A 17,308-nucleotide genomic window follows, 5' to 3' on the forward strand; every position below is an offset into this window, starting at 1 on the left:
GTTCTAACAAGGAGTGCAAACGGAAAGGGTAAATACAGGCCCAATTGCCTTTACTCTTTCATTTGATTCTTTAGTTTGGTAACAGTGCAGTATCTGTGTGCAAATTACCCGCTATAGATGGCCTTTCCAATGGAATCCATCTGCTTGTAGCATTTTCTAGATGCAGGTAGATTAAATAGGAATATATTCGTTTTATGCCTGCAGGAAAATCTCATGCAGGCCTTAAACTAGGTGGCTTTGCGAACGGAGCAAGAATGAGGAGGAAATGTGTTTCCCCCGCTGCCTCCCAATCTAACTGCAATCGATGTTTAAAATGCCACGAACCTGTAAAACGAGTGGAAAGATTAGCACAAGCCCTTTACATCTCGTTTTGCACTGCAGCTTTTTAAATCTATCCTAGTAAGTAGATCACGCTCATTATGTGAATAAATCACCTATAAGACAGGGGAAGCGGCACATTGCACCTGGCTACTTTGCATGAAATCATAGAGCATTTTGGGAACATAAGAATGGCCGCAGATGTTTATATTTGACTAATATGATTTAGGCAGAATCTCTTCTGAGCAGAGCATGCACCGTGGGCTTGGTGCTCATTCTGTCTGTCACAACACGCACCTTAACAGTAAAATGTCTACAAACAATAAGACATATATACATGTTTGGACAGCATTTGTTTAGTATTGAAGGTTGAGCTGTGGATACACTTTCATAGCGAAAATTCATCCCCTCATCACTTAACATCCTTTCGACCTTTACCAGCATTGCTACCACCTATTGCAATGCCTCCTACCTGTCTGAGTCCAATACACTGGCAATGCAAAGGCTAGCATCATGTACGTCTCTCCATGCAGGGATGCACTTGTGTAACTTGTGTTGCTCCTGCATTTTACCTACTTGAAACTATTGCATTTATTACACTGTAACCTGTGCTGCATAAGTATTTCACCCACTTGTAACTATCGGATTTGACTCTTTGCAGCCTGCGCTGCTCCTGCTCTTAACATTCTTGTAACTACTGGATGTGTCTTTCTACTTTACCTGTATCTCAGCAGTAGCCCCTGTACCATGAGGTGTATCCCTGCCCTCACTGTAACCTAAGTACTACGAGTGACAAGTATGCAACGGCGCCCTGATGCCATAGGGTTTGGTTCTCCCAGCCCTCCCCAGCTCCTTTCCCCACAGCTTGGGAAATGGAAAAACGTAGTGTGGAATAGTGGGGGAGTAAAGAGCTTATTGAATACTTTGAGGGGGTCGGGACACCCTTAATCCCTCTGGTGGTTGCGCTAATCAGTGGAAGACTGTACAAGAGACTGTGCCGCCCTTGCTATTTTACCTTCTGACCTCAGTCCAAGTTAATGCAAGGTTTTTTGTCTGTCTTTTTTTATTGTCCCTCTCTTGTTTGTTGGAGCACGATTCTTCCATGTGAGGCAGTAGGATACCTTTCTGTTGGCATGTCTGCTCCACAGCAGCCTAGCCCTGGGACCGGCCCAGCCACAGTGGCTGGACTAGCCTCACAAACAGACCAAATCGAAAATAGAATGGCTGCTTTTACTTGTTTGTTCAATAGATTGTGACCCTTTGTGATCTTTATTTGAAATATTTTTGTATTTGATTGTTAATTATTGCTCTACTCTGAGCCGCTACAAATAATAAACTTTGACCTGATCGAAGACAGTAGCTTCAGCAGCCATTCCCAGTTGTCTGTTGTTCATATTTGATGTGTGCATACTCTGTGATTATTATTAATTTCATGGGCCTCAGTGCCCACACACAGACAAACAAATCAGAGGATCAACAAATCAAAGAATACGCAAATCAAGGGTTTCGGGGTCAGAAACAAAGCAGCACTGTGTAGGGAGGCAACCTAATCCTTAGAATTGAAAAAACAATATTATTATATGATTTAACATTAAAAGCAAGATGTGCTTGGGTTGTGAGTGTGTATTGTTCTATTTGTGTTTGCGCATGTAAAGTGAACGGGCTTTGCGTAGTTATCCAGGCTGTGGTATAATCTTTTGTGATTTAGCGTTAAAGAGCCACATTCTGTCATGACACTTCCTTTAGGAGCAGGAAACTTCTGTTTACCCATTTTCTTTCTGTTTTCCGATGTAGGAACGATGGGAGGCCGTACCTCACAGAGCCACAGTTTATGCCCAGGTGGTGGAGTCAAAAAGGATGTGGTCTTGGAACAAGCTGCTGCCCTTCTCCGTCCAGAGTGAGAGTGGAAACTGCGAGAAGAGCATTGTCCCATTCTCGGAAATGGAAAGCTGCCCCGGCGCCCCTTGCGTCCATGATATCCAGCTTAGCCAAGTAGCACAGTGTGACTTCACGCCTCTGAGTGAGGTGCTCAGTATGTTCAGGTAAGGCACTGAGCAGGGCAAACATGCTTAGCATTTCATCTCGTCTTCATGGGGTTATGACTTTCTGGTATGGTGAAAAAGGTGCAAAAGTGGCGACGGAACTCTCGTAAAATGAGCACACCCTAAGCTTTAAAACGTTGGTTTTTAGACTTGCACTAGTAACCATGGCTCCACAGTAGTACCACAGTCTGAATCCAAGTGTTGAGGTTGTCCCCAGAAGTTATACGGTATAACGGTCTCTCAATTCAAAAAGCGGACTTCAGTCCTAAGCCAAGGTTGTCATGAACGTAAAACTAACACCAAACATTATTAGAATCTATCCTGTTTTTTTTATTTTAAACATTTATTTTAAAAATTAGATTAACAACTAAAGCAGAAGTCAATGGAGTAACCATTAGAACGGAAATTCATGAAGCAAACAACTAAATCAGTGGAGGTCCATGTGGGGAAGCAAAAAATCATACTAGTGCCTTGGCAGTTGTCTTCAGCATGACTAACCCACATGGGTAGGTACAACCTCAAAATGGACAAGTCTGAACTTGGGGGGTGGCGGGTTGAGAGGGTAGTGGGGAGGATGCAGTGGGAAGCGGTGATGGGGGGGGGGGAGGGGTTTTTGGTGAGTAGAGCTTGGTGGGAAAAGTTACCTTCTAACGTGCATGCTTTTCCTAGAGCTCAAATTAGGCAAGTCAGAGGTGCTGACGACCAGAGCCGAAGAAGGCTCCATAGTTTCTGGATAAGCTCTGCGATAGCTCTCGATTATTTACGCTTGTGCATCTGTAAAGTAGGATGTGAGGACGCTGGATACACATCTGCCACGCCTCCTTGCTGATTCTCTCAAAGTGATAAATATGGAGGCAAAGTGATTCAGAGGTCAATGGTCCCAAACTGTGTCCCGCGAGATCCACGACTTTGGATTAGCTGCGCTCAACTCACCTTTGTGCTTACAAAAATACTCAGATTGCGAAAGCACATGGCAGAGCCGGATAGAAAGCTCTGGATTCACTGCATATTGTTTTACAAAAGTCAGGAAGCTCAGAACTCTTCTGCAGGTTATAGTCGCAAGCAGTAGCCGAAAAAATTCCATAGCTGGATTGGACTTGCAGGAGCTCTCCATGAATAATCCTAGTGGTTTAAAAAAAAGATTATAGTGGAAGCTGGGGCTGCAAGAGGCGGGACGGCTGCAAACCTGTTTTTTTGCAACCTTTGCATTGACATTTATATTTAGTGCAGTTCCCTGTGTTCCAGCTATGAACAGGGAATTGAGCAACTGCTCAAGGGTTGAAGGAGCTGCCCTGCTGGTCTCATGCAGACCTCTTGGTATGCCGCTTGGCTTTCTCAGGTTCTGGGCACTGATCTCAACATCAAGGTGGTAAAATGGCACTGCAGTAAGGAGAACATCCCTCTGGATATGGATTCAAGAGCTTGGCTTGCCCAAATTTGGCAAGGACCAGCATCTCTTCTCCCTTTTTGTAGAGGAGGCCAGTTACCACCAAGAGGCCTCATCCTAACCTACTCGTCCTCGTGCATTTTCAGCAAAGGGACATTTGCAAGTCTAATGACACATAAAAATAAAATTAATCTGGCTCAAAGCTATGTATTGGCAAATGCCTTTGCACATTGGTAGTCCAGGCAGAAGGTGACACATCAAATGAGTTGAGGATTAGTGATCTGGTGCTCGTGTCATAGAGGAAAATGGCACAGCCATGATATGTCATTCACAGCATCTTCTCCCACTTTGAGGAAGTTGTTCTATTGGGAGTTTCCAAGGATAATGGAATGATCTGCATGCAGATTAACCTTTCTAGATAGTCAATACATAAATGGTAGCTTTACAGCAATGACTGAAAAGGGTGACATTTCTAGACTTCTGGAAAAGCAAAAAAGGATTAAAATGTCCAGACAAGTGATTTATACCAGTCCTATTCTGTGACGAATTGCTGAGTACAAAGGCTATAAGTGAAGGTTTAAGTTAACTTTATTATTATAAAGATATACATATGTTGCAGTGTTTCTCTCATTCTTTAGGTTTATATTAGCTTCTCAGTTCAGAATGGTGACAACACTTCTTCTCTGGGGGTGTGTCATCCTTTTCCTGTTAATGAGGATGTGTTGTCAGTGTCTCTAGGGTCACATCAGCCTCTTCTCTACTCCTGGAGGTATGAGACATACTAGCCTCTTCTACTTCTTCAGCCCTTCTCAGTTGCAGTGCAAATGTGAGCAATCGCAAGGCATCTCCAAGTATTCATAAGTTACTGCTTAAGTGGGACACTCTAGCAGTCTTAATGGTTTCTTCCGCCATTCCCAGATTTCAGCATAGTAGTCACAGTAGTGTATTTAGCCCATGCCTGGATGCAGGGTATGTTTGAGACTCCAGCAGTCTCAATATTTCCTTCAGCCCTTCTCAGGTTTAAGTCTAGGTGTGTGGCTTGAGTAATCTAAGCCTTTCTCGTAATGCTGCATAGATTTGACACTGCAGTAGGCTCAATGGTAACTTCAGCTCTTCCCGAGTTGCAGCATAGGCTTGAGACTCCAGCAGTCCCCGTGGAGTCTTCAGCCCTTCCTAGGTTACAGCGTAGTTGTTAGCCTCCAGCAGTATCAAAGTTTCTGTAGGCTTTCTTGGGTTACAGGGTTGGCCTGAGATGCTAGCAGTCTCAAGGCTTCTTCGCAAGATCTTTTTAGCGGGTGCCTCTTGGCAATCTCCAGGACTCCATCCAGCCTCTTCCAGACTGTTTGAGGGGGTGTGGATTCTCGTAATGCTCAAAGAAGGTCCTTCACTTGGAATTGCTCCCATTGCCCAAGCTTTAGTAAATTACTGAAGTGAATACTTTATGTAATCTGATGGCTATGAAGACGTTTCCTAAAGATTCCCTGAGAAGGAGTGTTTCAGGGTATAACTTGGTCCCCACGACCTCAGGTTTTGAAGACAAATATCTGGGATTGTTTGCATGGGTTGGTATATGTGTAAAACGGGTGATTTAAAGGAAAATAAACACAAATCCTTGCATCTAAGCGAAGCCAAAGCAGTTTCCTCAGTACAGGTGTGGTTTGGTCAGTATTTATTTTACCAGAAAACAGTCCTTCTGCGAAGCACTGAGTTTTGACTAAGAAAGAACCAACAGAAAAGCCTTTACATTCTCAATTCTAATGAGCACAAGATTGAACTAATAACCACAAATAATTTGAGAAAACAGAAGGATTAATAGCAACTGAAAAGCAAACAAAAATAAAGTTTTTACTTAGCCATGTGCACTTCGGGAAATCTAGCCCCTGTAGAGAAATCTGGGCCTGCCTGTCTAATTTCTTTCCTCAGGAAGCTGCTGCTCGAGCGCACAAGGCTCAAGTTCTCTCTCTTCTTGTTCGAGCCATTACATCATGGCATTTCTATCTGTTGTATTGTGCTTGGTGTGAATGTAGGTGCATGATGATGCTGAGAGAATGTTGGTGTGCTTGAGAGAATGTTTGGGTGTGAATGTTGTCGTGACGGTTCCAGAAGCTAGCAGTTGGAGCAGCCTAGCCTGGGTGATGGGATCCAGTGGTTCACTGTAACGGCTCAATATCCGGTAAGATAGCTCAGCTGATTGAGCGCTCGCTGCTGCTTCTGAGTGTGATCTGCAGGTCGCAGGTTCGAATCCCGGCAAGGCCAACTCAGCCTTTCATCCTTCCGAGGTTGATAAATGAGTACCAATTTCGGTTGGCTGATATTGTATGCAAATATGTGCTCTGTAAAGCGCTTTCGATTAAGGCGCTATATAAATAACACATGATTATATCATTAATATGTAACTAGAATAAAACCTACCTGAGGAACCTTACTGAAGTGTCCAAGGAATCTGCTTTTCTACAGTATCATTTCTATTCGTCAGTTGCTGGATATGTGGCGATACATCCTTCCCTGCAGGAGGCAGTGCTGCATAGTTAAAGTTATGTCATTTGGGAGGACCCTCCTTTTATTGACAAGCAAGACTACCAATCGCTGTCGTGTTTAGGTTGCTATCTGACGGTAGTGTCTGACAGGAGCTCTTTGTCAGGTGTGTAAGGAAGTTTGTGACTGGGCATTGGTGTAACCAAAGATTCTGGTCAGGGGAGGCAAATTACGCATCATGACTAGGAGTTTTCTTATGAAACTGCTGGGGTTCCCTCCCATCAGTGGGGAGGAATGGCCAGGAAAAGCAGAGAAGCCTTTCGGGAGGGGGACTCTTAGGTTAAGCCTTGGTGTAGCCCCTGAGTATAACCCATCGCAAGCTTTATGGTATAAGTGGGATTTTACAGATGGATGATTGAGTATGGTTTTAATTTCTCTTGAGGGTGTCTTTTCCTAGGAACCTATATGCTGTCATTTTAGAGGAGTCTGAGATTCTGCTTGGGCAGGGTTTTCACAATCCCCAGATGTTCCCTGGTTGTGCTGTGTCGCTAACATTTTATATAGTGGGTATGAACAGGCTTGTTTTGAATTCTTCAGGTGGCTGAGTTTTAAATATTCAGGGTTGGTTCCTAATGGCTTGTACCAAATCTAGTGTGTTCAATTTTGCTGTCGAGAGTGGTATTGGTTTTCGTAGGAATATTCAAGTTCCTCATTCTGCAGTCGCTAGACAGGTGCTTCCAATCCAAATTGTTGTTGCTTCTAAGTGCTATGACAATGTGTCATTGTGAAGTGCCTTCTCCGGTGCTACTTACAGAAAGTGGTGTTTGGGGAGGGCGGGAGCATAGCTGCTGCCTTGTAAAACAACTGCATGACCAGGAAGCTGCATGTCCAGATTACAGATGTCCAGAATATATAAACAACCAATACTATGGAATGAGCTGACAATCACTTTCATAAATTACACTACAGAGTGGAGGAATAGCTGCACATTTGGTTCATGCACCATGATCGTGGATTGAGGTGTGTGATGCAGAGGGGTTGAAACTTAACAGGTGCTTCTGCAGCAGTACAGTAAAATGGAAGCCAGCGTCCCGGACTGGAAGACGTGAACTCTATGGACGCTCGCCAAACTTGGGATAGATCTACAGCATGAGACGCAGTACGCAATCTCTCTCCCATGGTGCCGGTGGCACTCAAAGGGATGAGCGAATATTGGAATTGGGGTCTCCCCATGTACAGCATCACTAATGGGTGTCTCCCCCATGCTTGCTACTGCAGTGAACGGGGCTGAGTATGATGAGTTTCTTGGAGTGGTGCTTGGTGTCTTGGAGCAGCGACCCGCTGTAGGTAAATGGATGGATCCACTATACACATGAACATAATCCAGGAGACTGCTGATACTGTACCAGACCTGGCACAATCTGTCAGGCACTTTGGGAGGTCAATATGAAACAGTTAAAAGTGAGCCCACCACTGATATTGTGCCTTTGACATGCCACGTTAGAGCTTTTATGCAGAGAAGCCATTTTTCCATTTCAGCTGCTCAAAATCTTTGCACCTCTTAATGGTCATACTGTAATTACATCATTACAGTGCGGTAGCCTCTAAATGTCTTGGAAGAAAATTACCCACCCGCATCCCTTTGTTTACGATGATGAATTTGAAGCTAAATCTATCAGCAGCAGGGAAAACGCAGCTACGTAAGGAACTATTTCATGATGGTGTGAAAGAAATGTCTCAATAGCATGTTGCCACCTCTGCGACACCGTGTCCATAATCGACTACAACAGGACATAAGTAAAATTGTGTCCGATCTGTCCACGAGTAGACAAACCACAGTGTCGGTGGATACGTTTATTTCTGACATAAAGGGAGAAATTATGGTCATGCAGTAGGAGATTAACTCAATATCAGGGAAATTAAAAGACACAGAACACCAAGTATCTTCTCCGGGAGACCTAGTTGGAAGGTCTGCATCATCTCCAGGTGAGGGTGCATACATTTGAATTTGCCTGTGTGATGCTGAGAACAGAAGCAGAAGAGATGATAATCACTTTTTTGATATGACTGAGAAACTGGAAGGGTAAAAGGCAGTGTGAAGTTCATGGAATCCTGGATCCACATGCTCCTTCAAATAACAGATGGAACCACAGCTTCAGCTACAAAGCACACTCAGGATTAGACCAAAGGAAAACACCCGTCACCATGGTTCCAGGCCACTCATCCTCTTCTGATAACATTAACATTCCCAACTCATATTTCAGACCACAAAGGAATGATCAGCACTCGCATATCAATGTCATAAGATATTTATGTCTGCCGACTACTCTAATCGAAGCAGTGAATACATGAAATTGCTTATGGAGATACTGCCCGAGCTGCAGTGGAGACACCTTCAACCATGGCCTCCTTGCACCATTTAAAATGTTTTTTTACAGTCAAAGAAGGGATGAGGTTTTGTGGAGCCTGAGGGGTTTCTTCGCTATCTGCACCTTCAGATAGAAGAGAAATTGGACATAGAGCCCCAGCTACTAATTACAAATATCCCCTCAAACTTGAATATAACAAAGATCCATTGGTGAAGTAGATTCCAATACCAAAAAATGGCCTCCAACAAAATGAGGGATATTGGTCCTTCGAATGCATACATGGATAACACCCAGGATTCCACACCAAAGGGTAAATCCAGATCTCCCTGAGCCACAGGAAAATAAAAAACAGACTAATTATACCTAGCCGACTTGCTGCAGAATTGACAGTCTTACAAGTTCTACTTCATATGTGGCTTATGTGGTCTCATCCATTTGACCCATGTTTGTTCTCAGTAAAGGGTCTCCCACACCCTTGTTTAATTTGTAAAACTTGTGGTTTCATCCCAAGTAACCTAGAATAATCCACATGTGTATTTGTATTTATTTGGTTTCATATAGCGCTTTACACCAAAGCGCTGAACATAAGAACAAGAAGGGTACAATAAAATGAAATAAAAATTTGACACACAGCATATACCTGTGGTTACCATAACCCTCATTAACCTTCATTAACCAGTCGAAAAGCGGTAGGATCGCAGAGATACCCGAAAAGATAAATTACCAGTGATGGAACGAAGAGAGAGCTAGGGAGAGCATTTCAGTGTAGAGGTGCCAAAAGAGAGAGAGAACGGAAACGAGATTGAGCACAGGGATCATGCAGCACCCTAAGAACGACAAAGAAGTGAACGAGAAGGAGAAATAAATTAGATAAGAGAAGAAAGATAAGGCGGTGCAAGGCCATGGAGGGATTTAGAAACTAGACATAGGAAATTAAATTGTAAACGATGATGAAAAGAGAGCCATCCAAGTTCAGTCAAAAGAAGATGAAATAGAATCACGAGGAGCAAGAAGGCAGAGAACACAAATATAAGCATTAAATACAGATTTTAGAGGAGCAGAGATAAAGGAAGTCCAAAGAGTGCGGAAGAACAATAGAAGAGCCGCGAGAAAATTAGGGCAGACACCAACAATTGAGTGGCATTAAAAGTCATGAAAGGACAGGCTTTTCAAATCTTGTACAAATGAAATTGACAGGAATGGGCAGATAAGGAAATAAGGTGACTGAAAGAAAGATCTGATTCAAGATTAAGACCTAGATTACGGCCCACGGAAGAGGTAGTTACCTGCAAAGGGAGAAATTATATGAATGGAGCGGGCGGAAAAGCAGAAATAGGGAATTAAAGAAAATAACCTCTGTTTTTGCGGCATTGAGTACCAGAAACTGGTCTGTCATCCAAGACAGAATTGCGAGGCGGCAGGCGCTAAGCTTAAGATGAATGTCATCAGTGAAGTGCGGAAAGGAAAGGAAGAGCTGTATGTCATCAGCATAAAAGTGATGAGAGAATCCAAAGGAAGAAATAAACCCAGCAAGTGAGGTGGTATAAAGAAACAAAATGAAAGACCAAGAACCGAACCTTGAGGAACACCATAGATAAGTGGACACATTTTAGAAGAGACCCCAGCCCAGTAGACTGAACAGTACTCTGGGACAGGTATGACTCAAAGCAGGATAAAGTAGGGCCAGAAAAGCCAAAAGATGAAAGGGCAGACAGTAGAAGTGGGTGATCAACAGTGTTGAAAGCTGCAGAAAGATCCAAAAGAATGAGAAGAGAAGAGAGCTTAGCATGACATGTAGAATGAAGAGACTCCAAAACAGAGAGAAGAGCAGTCTCAGTGGAATAAACAGGGCAGAACCCAGATTGAAAACAAGGAAGAATAGAATTACGAAAAAAACAAAAAAAAATAGAAACCTTAGAGTAAACAATACATTCAAGAATTTTACAAAGATAAGGTAGGAGTGAAATAGGATGAAAATTAGGAGAGGATACATCAGCAGAAGGTTTTTTCAAGATTGGAATAATGATAGCATGCTTAAATGAAGATGGAAAAACCGAAGAGAATAGACAAGAGTTAAACAGTATTGTGGGATAGGGAACAAGTAGATGGTAGACTTTAGGAATAAGTGCAGATGGTATGGGATCCAGTGGGGAGGAGGTAGGGTGACCACGAGCAAGGAGAAGAAATGTATCCTCATTAGTGATGGGAACAAACCCAGCAAAGATCTCCTTGGGAGATACCAGAGAGATGGGAGGGGTCAGAGGAACAACTAGCATGCTGGACGATTCAATTGCAGATGTAAATGAGATTTTAGAATTGAAATAGAATGCAAGATCTGTGGCAGTAAGGGTGGAATTAGTTGAGGGACCAGGAGTAGGAGAAGAAAGGAGGCGGGAGAGAGTTTGAAAAAGTCGCCTAGGATGAGAAGACTGTGAGTGGAAGAGATCAGAGAAGTAAGATTGGGAGCAAGGGAAGATGATGGTCTGACAGGTAGACTGCAAGAGAGGACACAGGGGATGTGGTAAGAGAAGAGGTACATATAAGATCTAAACAAGAGCCTGAGATGTGAGAAGGAGATGTAGAAAGAGGAGCTGAATCAAGAATAGAAAAGAACGGGAGAGCAGAGTGTGTAGTTAAGAGATGGAGGTTAAAGTCCCCAAGAACTATAAGTGGAATAGCTGTAGGGAGCAAAACAGACAGCAATGCGTCAATGTCCTCACTAACTGAGGCTACGGGAATAGGTGGACGGTAGATCAGTAAGAATGAGATTGAAGGTCTAGAAGAAACAGCAGAGAAAATAGAATATGAACATTCAAATGAAGGGAAATGAGGTAAAGTCAAAGCATGAAGAATAAGAGTAAAGGAAGATTGATATAAGATACCGTTGCCACCCCCACAGGAAGAAACACGAGGGGTATGGCAAAAAGACATAGCAGAAGTAAACAGTGATGCAGGTATAGAAGTATTGCTGACAGAAATCCAAGTTACAGTAATACGAAGAAATTCTAGATTTAAATGTAAAAACATATAAAATACAGTTTTAGATTTATTGCATAATGACCTAGCATTCCATAGTCCAAGAAGTGCAGAGAGGGTAAGTCAGGTTAACAAGGAAGTGGGATACTTGGATTCTGCGCCAACAGGTGGCATTGTGTGCGCTAGAATTGAGGTTCCCAGCAATATTGCTATTTTAAGATGATATGTAGAACAACGGAGACAGATATAACATCAATTTGGCTGCCCGTAGGTGGATGAACAGGGCGTGCCGGTACCGCGAAGTCAGACAAGTCAGGCAATACCTGTGGTGCAGCTGTTTGATTGGCATCTCAGAATGACAACTTGCCCTGACTTCACCTGGGTTTTGCCCAGGCCAGACGTGATTTACTTTGCGTGGTCGCGTGGATAGGCTGAGATTGAAGGTGGGCAGGATCTCAGGCGTTGCTTAGCAGCGAGAACGCTCACTGCAATACTGGAGGAGTGGGTGGGTAGAGGGGCACAAGCAGCGCCAAGGCTGGAGTTCACAATGTGCAGGCACACACCCTCCCAACCATGTGGCACGTGGGTGCAAGTAATCCAAAAGCAAAGCAATCCAAAATAGACCAGCAAATATGGTGAATGCGGACTCCGCAGACAGCGATGTGGACCTCTTGCTCACTGTGTCTTATAGAGGCTCAGCTTCACCTCACTGAGGAGGCCCAACAACGCCGATAACACGTTTCTGGGGTTTGCAAGGAACTCATGGTGGCAACAGTAAAGACGGACACAAGTGATCACAGTTCAAAGGTGTTTATTAAACTGTATAGGTAGGTTGGACAAACGCCTAATCTAAACCTAAATCTAAGATGGGAGCAAGCTTCGACCATCAAACAATAATAAGGCAGTTCTAGTAGTCTTGTCAAATAAAAGGGCCTACACTAAGAAAAACCTATTGCCAGTCCTTATGCTCAATACGAAAGAAGTGTGGGATAATGTTCATAATAAGGAAGTGTTTATAAATAATAAATTAGGATGCGGTTTTAGCACGGGATAAGGTAGGATTCTGGAGCACAGCACACGCTTGAGCTTTCCCAGCACAAGCCAACAATTCCGCCCGCAGCGATCAGGGCCTTCGGTGGTTACGTCTCTTTTCAACAAAAAGTCTCTTGCCTCCGAGGACCTGATGTGGTTCAAAATAATAAACAAAAAGGTTTCTTTCTGCTTGTACGTTGGGTGATGTCTTTTCACCCCTGAATTCCCTTTTTCCAGGCTCAGATCCTTCTTGAATGTTAGCTTCCCTTCGTCGGGTTCACTACGTCTTTCAACAATTTCATCTCTGCCGTTCATGAATCTTAATGTCTTTATAAACTGTTCACAGTGGACTTCCCTCTGCCAGGTTCACTCTTGTGAACACACTGTGTAACAGGACTTTAGACTTCGCCCCCTGTTCATCTGTATCCCTCCTTCGGGTTCACTCTTGCCAACTTTGTCAATCACACGTTCTCTCAATCGGTTCTTACGATGCAGGATTCACTCGCCTTAGCTTCCCAATCATCTGTTGGTCAAAGTTTTTCCACTGTACAGAGGATTTTACTAGACCCCTGTATGATCACTTTGTCCCCTTTCTTGCCTTTCCCAAGGCCTTCTGGTTTCGGTAGTTTCAAAAATCAGGTAATCGCCCAGAGTTTCCTGAGTGAGCACCCACCTGGTGCCGTACTCCTCTGTTGCTGGTTTCCCCCTGTTTTGGTATCAATAGTTCTTTGCATTTCCACAGTTCAATTATCCGTTTGCTACTTTCGTTCAACACAGTTCGGTTTCTTATCGGCTCTCCCCTTGACTCACTGGCTGTAATGAAGCGCTTGGCTTTTCTTCTCTCTGGAGTCAACATTGATACCACGGAGACGGGCATCTCTCCCCTGCCTGGTTATAAGCAGAGGAGGGCCCTGTGTACTGTTGACATCTGCTACAAAACACACGCTGGCTATTGTTCGCAGTCTTACAATTCCTTCCGCTGAGGTTTCACGAGCCTTAATCGGAAAGGACAAGGTCGCCGCTCTCCTTGTCACCTCTCGGTTCGCGCCATCTTTCTCCTCCTCGTAAACTGCCGTGCTGAGTTAGCACTCTCGCTGTGCGGTCTGCCCTGTTCATATTGTGTTCTCCTGCGCCGTCTTTTATCCCTGTGGGGAAGTGAAAGGGCCGTCAGGTGTGTGCGATTCTGGTCAGTTGCCTGACTTTGCCTGATCCTTGTGTTGGGACATGTCAGATAAATTGCTTGGGTGTTAGACGTAGGAAAAGGGGGGGTAAAGTGTTTGAGTATCATACATGGTAGGTTGGGAAAAATGTTTTATAACAGGGGGGATACCGCGTGTAACCTGTCAGTGTCCCACCTCCACTCCCTGAGGACCCCCCCTTCCAGGTGATCCTCCCTCACTGTTTCACCCCCAGGAACTGGACCAATAGCGATGACCATGTCCTGGCCACCTGGATGACAGATCCCCAGAGACTAGTCCGGGAGACACCTTCAGGTTTCTCACAGGTTGCTGATGGTACTCTTGTTCAGAGGATAATAACTTATTTATATAGTTATTATCCTCTGAACAAAAGTACCATCAGCAACCCCAGACATGTGTTTTGGCCTTGTTGGGCCTCCTCTCCTCCAGAGGAGAATTGCCTAGCATTTCGGTGCTTGACTGCTCTTGTGGGTGAGACCGGACTGATATGCAAATTGGTATTTCTCCTCTGCGAAGGGTGCAGTGAGCTAAAACGTCATTGTAGAGCTTCCTGAGTGGGAGAAATTCAATAGAACACAGTATTTGACTCATGCTCGTTCTCAGTAGAGGGGCTCCCACACCTTTGTTTAATCTGTGGTCTAATCTAGTTTAATTTTATGTGTATGAGATCTTCCGCACTATGTGACACCTCATCAGCGTCCCCGTTTGTTAACCACCACTCAGAAAACATTCTCAGAACCATGCTTAAGTTTAATTTCAGCACTTCTTGCGACTCTACAGACATTCATTGGATTTTAGTCCCTTTTGGACTGACTGGTTCTATACAGGGTTGGACCGGGACAAGAAATAGGGCCGGGCACCTAAAAAAAAATAAAGGAAAAAGGGGGCCTCAAACATCATCTGTGAATCGCGTCAATTCACGACTTCACAGAAAATGCTACTTATGGATGGTTAATGGTGTTTTTTGCATGCAAAGTTTTGTGTAAATGCTTGAGAAAACTAGTGATAACATTCCTTTTGTTCTTTTAAAAAAACAAAAAAACACATCATCACATAGCTAAATCCTATACTTCCTTTGCGGAACAAGACTCAAGGCGTGTCTTCTAGTTGCCACCAGTAATGAAAATAGATTTTTTAAAGAAGCAGTACAGCGAAATGATGACACCAGTGGGGGTGAACAGACTAGGAGGATCACAAGTTTTGGATGAATAGCGAAGCGCCACTCTTCAAATTTGACCACATACCTTCCAAGCTTGACTCGGTGCAAATAGTTTGGATTTCAAGGCCTACAGTAATGTCTTACAGAGTTTACTTACGAAAAACACAAATTGCATAATCAAGCCACATGACCACATGTAAATCCTTATAGCAACATACTAAGCCAAACTAATTTCATTGTGGCCTTAATTTTCACATCCTGAATAGTAAGCTATAAATCCCAGAATGCAAGATAATGCCAACCCGAAAAGTCTATTTAAGCCCACTTTACTTTCAGTGGTTTAAGACATGCAATAAAATAAGTTGTGTAATAAACTCAGATAGATATGGAAATTCTTTGACACAAACCTCCACTTCGCTCAACTCACGCCTGCCCATCCATCCATCCATGGATAGATTAATATATACACCACAAAACTATGCCCTCCATCCATCCATCCATTCATCCATCGGTCAGGTCTGTTCGTAGAGCATAAAGGAATTCAGGTCAGAATGCATGAACCTTGAAGAGCAGTTTTTTTTAAACAGGTGCTTTTGGTCGGTGAAGCTGTTATGCTTGCACACAGATAGCTGCATGATAAGAGCAGCAGATTAAACATGTAGACTTTGTGTCACAATGATTCTCCTGAGCTTTGCTCTGTTAAGGGAGTCCATTAAAAAATGCACATAGTCAGGATAATTGAATGCAATTTCTGGCTCCATATTTACAGTCTCGTTCACAGGAATTAGCACAATCTGCAGTAATGTGCATGCACCTGCGGTTTCTGTTGCATTTCTGTGTAAAGCGCCCTCCCATGTTGGGTGGCGATAGACATGGACTTTACGCTTGTAAAGTTCACATTTCCATCAAGAACTCTCAGATCCTCCAGCACACAGCTGGTACTGGCGGCATTAGTGGTGGAAGGGTGCATCACACTAGCTGACAGGATGTGCTAGTCTGGAATTGTGTCGAGTGTACGAGCTACATTTCAGGAGAGCTAAAAGCGCAGATCTAATCTATGGCCCTGCATTTCCATGCACTAATTTAACATAACTTTGCATCAGAAACATTGAACCTCCATTCTGCAATCTTCCTACCTACCCCATGCGAACCACAAGGTACTTTCCCCATAGAAGCGGACCTGATGCATCCGCAGATTAATAATTGCTGGATTGCCTCATCTACTCGTTGTTATTCATGAATCTGATGTTGAAAACATTTGATGAGTGACATAAAGCAACTTTATTTTTTGCACATGTCAAGATAGTAGTCATCATGGATATAAACAAATCTTTAAATGGGTGCTTTGTGTTGATCACTTTATCACAGATTTGCAAATTTGCAAGCCCACTGGTGCTTTTTGAGAGCACTTTGAGTTGGAAATGTTCCATCATCCATAGGAAAGGCTCTGCCACTGACAAAAGAAATGTGTTTGCAAACTGAGCACCTTGACGACCTGCAGGGTCACAGATGCTGTGTGTGTATGTGTCTTCCTCTGCCTAGCTGAGACTTGGGAAACTGGCAGTGCTTGAATGTCCCTCGGTCTGCCTGAGTGAGCCCCCCTGAGCCGATTCTATATTTGGTTCAAGAGAAATAGAAAGACCCTGCCCGCCCAGGACACATTTCTTGAACCTGCAATAGTGGTATAGGCGGCATACCATTCCAGTGATTTATATTCCACGTCCATCTCTGGATGTGTGGCGTTGGCATACACATATCCGTGATTGCCTCCTGCAGAAGCGTTGTTGTAATGTTACCCCAGCTCACTGAGTACCAAACTCTGCCCTGACAATGTATCCTATCCCCGAGTACCTTGTAATCCTGCCACAGCTCCGTGTGCTTGCATGGCATTGGCACAGCACTGTTGGCAGCCACCGGGGTACCGTATGTGTATGTGTTATACCAGGTGGTAGAGCTGTAAGATAGCCTGGAAGGTGGACTGGGACATGCTCACAAACCTACCACTGCCCTGCGATTCGGGTATTTCCATGCAATTGGCCGGGCCAGCTATCCAAACTTGCAGTTGCAGGACTGCAGCTCCTACAGGAACAGGGGTTGAGGAATGACGTACCAAATAACAAAGGTCTGTTTTTACAGTGCTTGCTCCTTGCTGGCAGTCTTGCTCAGTCCTGTTCTAGCGCTTTCAAACTGTTTTTACTATCACCCTAACGTATGCCACTGTAGCCACTGATGATGACCTGTTAGCAGGGTATGGAATTTGCGACATGCAAGTTAAACACACGTTTTACGGTGCTATACCCTGCTAACTGGTCACCGGTGGTAGCTAGTGGTAGTGCAATAATTAGAGACTG

General features: G+C 43.9%; 1 protein-coding gene across 2 annotated transcripts in view; it reads left to right on the top strand.

Moving 5' to 3' along the window:
* The window catches only part of PRMT7 (protein arginine methyltransferase 7), a 936,033-nt gene that overhangs the window by 190,823 nt on the left and 727,902 nt on the right, over positions 1-17,308 (top strand). For both annotated transcript variants that reach the window (XM_069653680.1, XM_069653690.1), the window contains exon 7: positions 2,113-2,360. In XM_069653680.1, the coding sequence (XP_069509781.1) occupies positions 2,113-2,360 (248 nt within the window). The remainder of the gene's footprint in view (positions 1-2,112; positions 2,361-17,308) is intronic.

The sequence above is a fragment of the Ambystoma mexicanum genome, chromosome 1p (assembly GCF_040938575.1).
Source record: "Ambystoma mexicanum isolate Mex_15411 chromosome 1p, UKY_AmexF1_1, whole genome shotgun sequence".
In the NCBI taxonomy this organism is placed as follows: domain Eukaryota; kingdom Metazoa; phylum Chordata; class Amphibia; order Caudata; family Ambystomatidae; genus Ambystoma; species Ambystoma mexicanum.